Genomic DNA, 11,307 nt, shown 5'->3' with positions numbered 1-11,307 from the left:
TGTGTGTGTGTGTGTACATTTTTAATTTTGTTTTTCTCCCCCCTTGGCAGGAGAGTGCCTTTAGTCTTGAAAAGTGGTTCCTAAGGAGGAATCGTAATGGCCTGTTTGTGCAAGGAATCCGCATGTAGGTCAATTTATTATTTATTTATTTATTTATTTTGTTTGTTTAAATATTTAGTTATATATATATATATATATGTGTGTGTGTGTGTACATTTTTAATTTTGTTTTTCTCCCCCCTTGGCAGGAGAGTGCCTTTAGTCTTGAAAAGTGGTTCCTAAGGAGGAATCGTAATGGCCTGTTTGTGCAAGGAATCCGCATGTAGGTCAATTTATTATTTATTTATTTATTTATTTTGTTTGTTTAAATATTTAGTTCAGTACCTGTTTTCAATACTGGGACTGTGTAAAAGGACAGTTTTGTCTTTCAAATTACACATGTAAGACTTGACAGCATCTTTGTTGTGTTTCATCCGGCTCAGGGAGGACAGGATACCATGGAACAGTAACATTATTCTAGAGAGAATTTCCAGCACTGTGTTGAAGACATTGTCCGGCAATGTTTACAAACTGGTGGGGAAGATGAATCTGGATGTGGATACTGGTAAGCTGGATGGAGTGTGAAATTGGGAAGGTGTTCCTAATGTTGTGATCTGTCGAAAGATATTTCCACTGACCCATGTATCACATTTTTCTGTGATAGACTTTCCCCGTTGGCTTCTGAGGAAGTTTGCACATGGCTTCCCTTCAAATTGGAAAGAGCTTTATGAGAAGTGGTTGTCAGAATTAAAAGAGTAAGACTTTTCTGCACTATTTTAGATGTACAGACTGTGTTCTTCTGAAGATGTTTTATTGGAAACCAGTACATCGGTTTCATTGTTTATAACGGATTTTGCTTCATTAGGTGGCGGCATCACCCGAATTTGTGAGAAAATCCTAACATGTTGTAGTCCCTCTAACCAACACTAGGGCGGTAGTTAAGCCATAATTGTCCCAAGAGAGTATTTTTTACTCATCTAAACAGCACCAACAGTGCTGGGGTGATGTTCATTTCCATTCACATTTGGTTTTTACGGTTAAATCCACAAAAATGAAGATAAACGGCTGATGACAACATAACCACACCCCATCCTAAATAGCCACTTTGCTTTTTTTCTCGAAATGTGAAGCCTTCCAAATAAGTCGGCTTTTAAAACTACTTTGATATCCGCATTTTCCATAATGAGTCATCTTTTTTCAGTCTGACATTCACCATTTTTCAATTTTAATTACCGGTAATTGACAGCATTTCAGTCAATCATCAACCCTTCAGCAGTCTTGTGTAATTTCTGCAGGTTTTGCAAATTGTAGTGATGGAAAATATTTGCATCAAAAGTACTTCTTGGGTATAAATTAAATGCAGCTAAGTATGGTTGCAACTGAGTGTGAGTTTGGCTTCTTGCCCTGTGTGCCGTTTGTAACCTCAAAATGTTGCATGTTAGGACCGTCTTGGTTAGTTGGGACGCCCCATATAAAACACGCACGTACACACACACATTTTTAATCAAGAGCCGGATTTGTTTCCTTCTAGCAGCAGGAGAAAAGTGAACACTGAAAAGAGAAGCAAAGTTACCAAATCAACAACAGAGACGTCTGCTCTCAACCCTACGATGAAAAGACCTAAGAAAAATGCAGTCAGAACAAATACAAGACAAAAACAACCTCAAGGTGAATTATAATTTGATCAATCTGCAGCATTCCAGACTCTTTTTGCTCTCTTCATTCATATGTGTGCTTTTCTTTTGCAGCGGACACTTATACGTCCTCCAAACAAGTGACTCGGAGTGGTCGGTTGATCAAGCCACCCCTTGATTATTGGAAAGGAGGCAGGGTCATTCTGGACGCAGACATGAATGTTACCATCTTTGAATGTTACAACACCATCGTCCTCAGCCCTGTAAGTACCACAATTTTTTTTCCAGCGTGTCTTCCTTTTATCTAAAATATTGGACCTGTTTTGACAGCTATTGCTTGTTGTTGACAAACTTGTTCATGAGAAAACATTTTGCCTCGTCATTATGTATTTCATACAAAGCTATGGTATGCCATTCAAGACAACTATTCATCTGCATGCATGATTATGCTGACTTTACCAACCCTAAAAACTCAACTCTACAGTATACACAACTTTATTTAAAAACAACCACAGCTGCATACAAAGTGCTGCACATAAAGTAAAAAAAAAAAAAAAAAAAAACAACCGACATTTTCAGTTTATTTTTTTTTTTTTTTTTTTTAAAAAAAAAAAAAAAAAAAAACAACCGACATTTTCAGTTTATTTTTTTTTTTTTTTTTTTTAAAAAAAAAAAAAAAAAAAAACAACCGACATTTTCAGTTTATTTTTTTTTTTTTTTTTTTTAAAAAAAAAAAAAAAAAAAAACAACCGACATTTTCAGTTTATTTTTTTTTTTTTTTTTTTTAAAAAAAAAAAAAAAAAAAAACAACCGACATTTTCAGTTTATTTTTTTTTTTTTTTTTTTTAAAAAAAAAAAAAAAAAAAAACAACCGACATTTTCAGTTTATTTTTTTTTTTTTTTTTTTTAAAAAAAAAAAAAAAAAAAAACAACCGACATTTTCAGTTTATTTTTTTTTTTTTTTTTTTTAAAAAAAAAAAAAAAAAAAATCAACTGAAAATGTCGGTTGTGCCATTGGAAGAGTTAATTGAACACAAAGTTGTAGTTTGTCCTTTGGTGGAGGAGCTTTTCCAGTGATTGTTCTGCCCTTTCCTCATATAGAGAAATGAACAAAGATACATGATTAAAATATTAAAGAAAAAACTCGCGCGCACACATGCCATGATGAGCAACAGCCATAACGGCCACTAACATGAACAAAACAGAAAAATAAAGTAGAAACAAGAGTTTGTGAAAAGGAAATCAGTCCTACCCTTAGTCGGAGATCATGGGACGCACTTTTGCAGTGCGTTAACTGCATGAACATCACTATCATAGCTCACGTGTACCCTTTTTTAAAATGCTTCTCCTGGCGCTATTCTTTGCCAGTGCCATTGAAGAATTGCAGATGAAACAAACTTTGAATGAGAATTTAAAAAAAAAAAAGACAGAGAGAGATGATGCAACAGCTCTGGCTGCAAGTGCAGACTGCTGACTGCTAACAACTTCCAGTGATGCAAGTAACGCACTACTGTAGGTTAAAGGTGACCTGCTTTGTGTTATTTTATTACATTTTTTATTTATTTATTTTTTTTGTGAAACTGATAGGATGTTTAGGGTGCAGTGGACACTAACATAAAATATATAATATTAATAATGCCGATTTTCTTGGCCTGACGATTTACATATGGTATTTACTACCGGTTAGCAACAAAAGTTTCAAAAAGAATGAGTTGGACAACTCTACAGGCAAAACAAGGGTAACGACACAACTCTGCATCCGGACTAAGTCATGCTAACAATGACCACTCGTATGCTAATAAAAGTATTTAAAAAATTGTAAAATACAATTTTTATTGTACATTTGGAGCACATACAAAATGTGCGATTACATAGGAATTTGTGACGGTTGTTATGTTAATTTCTGCAGAATGTTGCTCCAGAAGTGTATATGGAGAAGTCTCGAAAACCTGCCCAGGCTTTTCTTCTCAGCGATAAAGGTAAATGCTAATTTGCCTGATCCTGTCAGCTGCTGCCAAGCCACATCACGACAATGTAGTTGTCCCTCACTATATCGCAGTTCACTTGTGCACTTACAGCCGCACAGCCCTTTACTCTACCATCTGTCTGACAGGGAAATAGGAGTTCATATCATCCAGAGAGATGGTCTCCAATACCTTTGAAAAGACTATTCAAAAACATAAAAAAAAATAGAATTGAATCCATATACTGGCAACCAATTCTCTTATGGTTATAGGTCATAAACCACGTGAATCTATCAAAGAGAGCGTCCAGCCGCCGCCACTGACAAAAGACAAGACTATCAAAGAGAGCGTCCAGCCGCCGCCACTGACAAAAGACAAGACGTCGCTTCGCAGACACAGTCAAGTTCAAATTCAACCTGACGAGAATCCCCCTGTTTCAACCGAAGCAGCAGTGAAGCGGCGAAGCCATCGCACGGCCAACTCTCATGAAAAGTCGAGCAATGAGGATGCGCGACCATCAAGCAAACCCCAAAAGCTCCCCCCACGAGGATCCAAAGGAAAAGTGTGCAATGCCCCTCCAGTAAACTCCAGGAAAAAACACACGCCCTCTCAGGTTTCCGCAATTAATAACAAATTATCAGAGCCTGATGAGCAGCAGGACGAAAGGCGAGCCAATCACATTGCTCGCACTGATGAACAGGTGTCCAATGAGGCCACAATGCCAAAACCCCCCAAATTTCCTTTACAAGAATCCAAAAAGAAGGTGCTCAATGCTCGTCCATTAAAGAGGTCGAGAATAAAACACACGTCTTCTCAGTTTTCTGCTCTTGATAAACAATTATCAGAGTCTAACTCACTGGAAGAGCAGGAGGTGCTTTCGACAAAGAGGAAAAAACGGGACAAGAGGAAGCACACGCACACATTGCCATCTCCGAGTAAGCCCAAAAATCTCCCTGGACAAAGGTCCAAAAAGAGTGTGCTCAACACACCACCTTTAGTGAGGTCAACGAGGAAACACCCTCCCCCTGATTTTTTTGCTGTTTATGACATATCATCAGAATCTGAGGAGGAGGAGGAGCCGCACAAGAGGCGAAGTCATCACACCACCTGCTCTGATGATCAGTCAGACATTGAGAACACACTGTCATCTCGAAGTAAATCCAAAAAGCTTCCCCGACAGGGGTCTAAAACAAAGACGTCCAATGCTCCTCCACTGACAAAGTCAGGGAGAAATTGCGCTCCTCCTCAGCTTCCTGCCGCTCATGAAAAATTACCTGAGTCTTCGTCTCTGGAAAAGAAGGCGGCGCTTTCTACAAAGAGGAAGAAGCAGGGCAAAAGGACGCCCAGGAAGCAAGACAGGAATCCTCAAAGCAAGAGCCTCAAACAAGTGTCGCTTGCAAAGGCTTTAACACAGTTGCCGCAATCTAAAAAGCTTTCCAGCAGAGGATCCGATGCCTGTCCTCAAGGCCAAGATGAGGACGAGTGGACGCAGGATGAGTTGACAAAACTACAACAGTAAGACTCACAGTCACCCACGTGCTTGTTTCCCAACCATTTTTGGAGCCAAGGTTCACATGGGCTGTGTCAGAAACCTTCCAGTACTGGGGTCACCAACTATACAATATATTTCAAACTCAAACTTTGAATATTCTCCTCCAGTGTTGACCACACGATCAACCAGCATGTCTACAAAGAGCAAAGAGATGAGACTTGTGGCAGGATAACTCATGGCAACACACCTGATCACAATACCCTATTTTTTAAATCCTCATTTGCAAGATGCTCCAGGGTGGGTACTTCGAAGGGGAACATTTTTAATTGGTAGTTTGTATTTGATATTTTTGATAAGATCAATCCAGGAGATTTTCTGACTCCCTTTGTACACTACTCCCCAAAAAACGGGGATATTTGGCTTTGCGTTGAAAGTTTAGGATGATCCTAACATCCACCCTCACCTTTACGGTGGGAATTTGGATCCAATGTTCATTTGCAGTAAAAAGGAGGATAGTTACGCAATGTGTTAATGATGCATGACATCTTTATTTTAAAATTCCAACAAAAAGACAGGGTGCTTTCCAGGCTCAGAAGCATGTCTGAGAAAGTTCAGTGAAAACTTCAACAAAAAAATAGCCACCCAAAGTTTCTACAGTAAGTAGTTTTTGCAAAATGTCAGTATCACTGAAATGTTAATGTTTCACTTTGTTTTAAATTGAAGCAAAAGCAAAAAGTGCAGCAACTTTCCAAGCTCTGCAGCATGTCTGAGAACGTCAAGTGAAAAAAAAAAATCCTGAGGTTCACTCAATTTTAACATGATCTTTTAATTCACCTGCCGTTTTTTTTTTTTTATTTGTTTAAGCCCAATGCCGATATGCCTCAAAATGCCAAATAGCGGCGCCGATAATCGGCCCAGCTGATAATCAGTCTATCCCGACTTCAAACAGGATGTTCGAGACATGATCAAGATCCCGATATTGATGCTTGAATGAAGTGGAAAAATTCGCAAGGCACACAAAGACAAAAAAACTCTCCACGCTCACAATCATACCGAGGGATGATTTAGAGTGTTCCATCAACCTGCCATGCATGTTTTTGAGAATGTGGGAGGAAACCGGGGTACCCGGAGAAATCCCACGCAGACGCGAGCTCAAAGTACCCTTAATTTAAAGAATGTCTCAAATATGAAATAGATTTAGAAATTCCCAATTTAAATTCCCAAGGAATTTTACCAGAAAAAAACAATTATTCTGGACATTTTCTACCCCTGTTTAACCTTTGTCGTTGGCGCATTTTAAATTTCATCCTTATATTTCACTCAAGTTATTTGAGAGTAGTGTACTTTGTTGGCAAAGATGACTAAACGCATAGATTGTTTGTTCGAAATAATTCATTTTTCAGACCAATCAGGTGAAATTGGATCATTTCCCACAGTCCACCTGATCATTTCTCTTGGCCCAATTGTTGTGAATCACTGCCACGCATTGCAAGAAATTCTGGACAGCAGAAACTCACATCTGTGCCCACGTAACTTGCTCTTTGGCAGGGCTGTGTCCAGCTACCCCTCGCACACACCATTCTACTGGGCAAAGGTGGCCATGATGGTTGGCACGCGCTCTGCTGAGGAGTGCCACAACAAAGACCTGGCCTTGCAAGACTGCCACACCCCTACGGAGAGCACCCGCAAAAAACAAAAGAAAAAGGCGGCGAAAGCAGCAAAAGGCACAGGTAAGGCAAAGGCCTTGCATGAGGCATCATGGAGGGGGATGTAGAATAAGTTTGCTTTTCATGCTCCTTGTGGGATGTCACAGAGCGGCGTACAAAGCAGTGTTCGAGACATACTGAGGTGGGGAGAGAAAAAAGCAGCAATTCTACTGGAATAAAGTCAAAATATTATGAACATAATCATACACCCTCGTTGAGGATCTTGTGAAGTTGGATTCATCCACCATTAAAGAAGAACGACACTATAACAGGAATCAAGTCAGAATTACACGACACCTCGTGCTTGGGATTTCTGAAATTTGGGGTTCTAATCTCAGCTCCAGCCTTCCTATGAAGACTGTGTGTTGTCACTGTCATCGTGCTCATGTGCGTCTTCTCCAGATACTCCGGCTGCCTCCTACATTGGAAAAAAAAAAGAAGACGTTGGGTGGATTGAAGGCTCTAATTTGTTCATACACGCGCTGACAAAATTGTTAGTTCCTTTTTGTTGATGAAAAAAATGATCACAACATAACTTGAAACTGACAATAGTAATGTATAGAAAGACACTGAAAATGAGCTCATGTTGTTTAAAGGGGAAGTCAACTGCCAAATTTCATTTACAACAATAAGTTCTGTGCGCCTTCACGAGTCTAAACACGACATTCTGATGAATATTGTGTTTGTGGAATATGACTAAAGCAGCAAATTCCAGCTGTTTTTAGCCCTCTCGAGGAGGCTGCCATTCTGCCACTTCTGTAAACTGAAAATGACATCACACTTGCTCGGGAAAGGACCAATCACGGCTCAGCTGTTTTCTGAAGCTGAGTCATGATTGGTTGTTAGCTGATCCCTGAGCAATTGTGATGTCATTTTCAATTGATGGTAACTGGCAAAATTTTTCAGGTTTGATGGGTGCCTTTTCCAGACTGTATGTTGTAGCTTTGTTCACATTTGTCGAAGTTTTTATATCAACACTCGAAAATAGTCACACTTTTTTTTCTGAGCTATTCTTGTTCGTCTATTCGCTATGTGTTTGTTTCTTTCTCATACTGCAACTTTGATCTAGCTGTCTGGCAGTGGGCAACACGTTTTGCTCCAGAATGCCTTGGTTGTCTTAAAATGTCTGTGCGACCAGACACAGCGCTGGTTCAAACCACCCAGTGCCAGGTTGAGCAAAGCAGCCCCAGAATATAACTGAACAGTAAAACTTATGACACATGTTAAATATATGTTTTCATAAGTTGAAATACATTTTAAAAAACTATATCTTTAAAAAATTATTGCTATGGCCGCTCTACAGCATTGTTTTTTCAGCTATCGCTGGAAGGTCTGGAATACATCCCTTGCAACAAATGGTACAGCATATGTAATTGAGTACAAACTCTGTGCAAACATTCAAATTTTCTTTTCCAGGCCATCCCATCATATCTGCAGGCATGAGAACCTTCAAGAGAAAACAGCAGGTGCGTCAGTTCCTGGAGACAATGCCTCGAGAGAATACAGATGACGCCTTCAGCGCCACACACAATCAGTGCTTTGAGGTTGGCATCGCTTCTTTTTGCAATGGGTCTGTTTTGTAACGGTTTTTCTGAACACTAATTGAGCCAAGGCACATTTTATCATGTATATTTTACATTCGAAAAATCTCCAAGCGCACCACCAAACAAAATGCCATGTCAAGTATATACCATGTATTGAAATAATTACAAATGATAATACAACAAATTCTATTTAATCTGAGGCAATGAGTACCTTTGCAAGTTCATTGCACCTTTTGTCTTCTTGTGACAGAGCATTCAACTGTTCCTCCTGTCGTCATACACCCCCTTGCAACGATACATTATGTTAAATGAATGCATAAATGCTAAACTGCATCATTTCCGACGGCCTGTTTGGGGAAACACTGCTCGAACGCCATCCAAGTTGGAGATGAGCTCACACATTTTCCCACATTTTGTTGCCATTACAACAAGTAGATCCCGTCCATGTGTTTGGATGGAGAGCAGGACTTCAAAATAAGCCAGTTGGAGCCACTGACACCCGTTTCACTGCATTTCCCTCAAGTGAAGACTCCTCGGTGTCTACATGCCTCTCCTGGACTGGTGTATTCTACAAACAGGTGACAGCTTTGTCTCAGATCGCACCACAAAATTCAGGAAAGCTTTGTGTCAATATAAGAGTTTTCCACTGGGACGTATTATGTAAATTTTCACAGTTCAAAATATTTTTCAAGGTGTCCTAAAAAAGTTCTGAAATTTGGGCCATCGTTTATAAATGGAAATGTTGAGTGTTTGTCTCCTAACCCAAAGCTTGTGTGTTTGATCCTGAGCCGGCGTGACCATGAAGTGTCCTTCAGCAAGAGCGTGAAGCTCCAATTGTTCCTGATAGTGTGTCATGAATAGGAGTATTAAAACAGTTTGACTACCTTGCAAGTAGAAAAGTGCTGTGCAGCCATTGTGGCTGTGCTGCAATTTTGTGGAACATATTAAAGGTGGAATCGTTCAAATTCAAATGATGCCCAACGATAATTAGGAAACAAAAATTAGTCTCATTCAAGATATGTCCTTCATATGTCTGTTCTGCTGAATGATTCGTTTTGTGGCCCCCTTCCCTTTTTCAAGGAGCGATGAGGACAGGTATGTCTTTCAACTGCAGAAAGCGATAAAACAAAATCAGGTCAACGGCCACAAAAACGTTCCAGCAAAGGTACTATTTATATCCTTGTCAGTCAATTTCAAGAAGCAGATTACTTACTACTTTCTTTTATGATCCCTATCAGGACTTTGTGCCCACACCAGCAGTTAAAAGAAGAGCGAGACCATTTGAAAAAACAGGTAGGTTTCATTGGCAGGGTTCCCATCGGGGAGTTGATGATGTGAAAATGCTTTTAAATCCAATTTAAATGTATTTAGGAAGCAAAAAATGAAGACGATCATTTTTACAATATTTGCTTATTAGGCTGAACATCAAATTTAAACTTTTTTTGAAGCCGTATGATTTTTTTCCTATGCATTTTTTTAACATTAATTACAATGTTTCTAGCATAATACCAACTCACTAATTCATATGAAGTAAAATAATTTTAATTTCGTGTATTTCTGTCCAAAATGTGTCATTTTTCCTCAACTTTAAGACACTGTAAAGTGTTTTAATGTTATCATAGAAAGACACTGCTTTTATATACACAAAACAAGTTAGTACACATTAAAATGCTTCAATAGCGTTTTGAAATTCTGTGTTCTTTCAGACCTAAAGAATGAGAAAAGTATGCATCCACCTTCAACCCCATTTTTTCCTCCCTTAGGAAACGATTCCTTTGTCATGAGGGAGATGTTTCCAGAGAAAGCTGCCATGTTGTCCGACAGTGGGGAAGAGGAGGATTTTTATTTCTCGGACAATGACTGAAGTAAATTGACTTCAGGCAAATTTAAACCAGAACTGTCAAATCCTGGTCCAGAACGTCAAAACATTGCCTCAACCAAACAGGTAAACGAAGCTCAGCAGGATTAGAAGCAAGTGTGGCTAAATTCAAACCGTGGTAGGGTTTTTACTTTCCGGACCTGGATTTGACGCCTCCTGATCTGAACATGTAAATCCTGTTGAATTATGGACAAATATGTTTATAGTTTTTTGAATCTAAAAGAGTAATAGCTGTGTTCCCTTTAATTGTTGGATGTTTTTTGGGGGGCGCAGTGGTTCAACAAATTGAGTCTTGGCTTAGTTGAAGAATAAATCTTGTGGGATGTTGTTACTTTCTAGGACTGTTGTAGAAGTCATATTTTGAAAATGTGATTGAACACAAGCAGATATTTCTAGAAGTGTTGCATATTGGTGTTTAACTGTTTCCTGTTAAATCATTGTTGTTATTGTGAGAAATCATTAAAATGATCATCTTCACATATATGAATATCATTCATTATTAAGAATACTTTACGATGGAAGGTTCATTCAAGCAAATATCTTCTTTCAGAAGTGCATGTGCAACATATGTGACATGGTGTTTGAGTGAGCATATTAACAGTGTGAGCATATTAACAGTGTGCCGGACATAGTAGTGGTGATGTCACATGTCTAAAATGTCCAGCTGTATTTGTCTATGGTTTGTAGTTGGAAATAAGCTGTATTTTCACATGGTGACAAAAATAGTTCTTGATTGACTTTTGAACGCAATAACTGGTGCTTTTCCTTCAAAATCAAGTTTCTTGCCACAACTTCGAAATAATTCCCTGAAAGTTGAGGTAAAACATGTATTGGGACACGTCAAATTGAACCAATATTATTTGAAAATATATCGTGATATCCTTTGAATCGTTTATTCCTGGAGAGATGCATACCCCTAAGTTGCATCTCTAAGGGCTATCAGAATCATCTTTATTAGCCAAATATGGAAAAACACACCAGTAATTTGTCTCTGGTAATTTAATCCACACTTGTTAATACAGTAACAAATTTCTAATTAGGTTTTTAAAC

At 38.7% G+C, this 11,307-nt stretch overlaps 1 protein-coding gene across 4 annotated transcripts in view; it reads left to right on the top strand.

Annotated features, from left to right (window-relative positions):
* The window catches only part of mis18bp1 (MIS18 binding protein 1), a 14,374-nt gene extending 3,726 nt beyond the window's left edge, over positions 1-10,648 (top strand). Inside the window, exons 4-17 of one of the 4 annotated variants that reach the window (XM_019887285.1) lie at positions 51-124; positions 482-603; positions 703-793; positions 1,570-1,706; positions 1,787-1,935; positions 3,582-3,651; positions 3,909-4,011; positions 4,114-5,151; positions 6,677-6,858; positions 8,251-8,378; positions 8,814-8,956; positions 9,459-9,543; positions 9,617-9,671; positions 10,142-10,648. In XM_019887285.1, the coding sequence (XP_019742844.1) occupies positions 51-124; positions 482-603; positions 703-793; positions 1,570-1,706; positions 1,787-1,935; positions 3,582-3,651; positions 3,909-4,011; positions 4,114-5,151; positions 6,677-6,858; positions 8,251-8,378; positions 8,814-8,956; positions 9,459-9,543; positions 9,617-9,671; positions 10,142-10,242 (2,478 nt within the window). In that variant the 3' untranslated portion in view covers positions 10,243-10,648. Of the gene's footprint in view, positions 1-50; positions 125-481; positions 604-702; positions 794-1,569; positions 1,707-1,786; positions 1,936-3,581; positions 3,652-3,908; positions 5,152-6,676; positions 6,859-8,250; positions 8,379-8,813; positions 8,957-9,458; positions 9,544-9,616; positions 9,672-10,141 lie in introns of all 4 variants that reach the window. The other 3 variants (XM_019887286.1, XM_019887284.1, XM_019887283.1) reach the window with 3 other exon arrangements.
* The last annotated feature ends 659 nt before the right edge of the window (positions 10,649-11,307 follow it).

The sequence above is a fragment of the Hippocampus comes genome, unplaced genomic scaffold (assembly GCF_001891065.2).
Source record: "Hippocampus comes isolate QL1 unplaced genomic scaffold, H_comes_QL1_v1.1 scaffold176, whole genome shotgun sequence".
NCBI lineage: Eukaryota > Metazoa > Chordata > Actinopteri > Syngnathiformes > Syngnathidae > Hippocampus > Hippocampus comes.
This window is presented reverse-complemented; position numbering and strand designations above follow the sequence as displayed.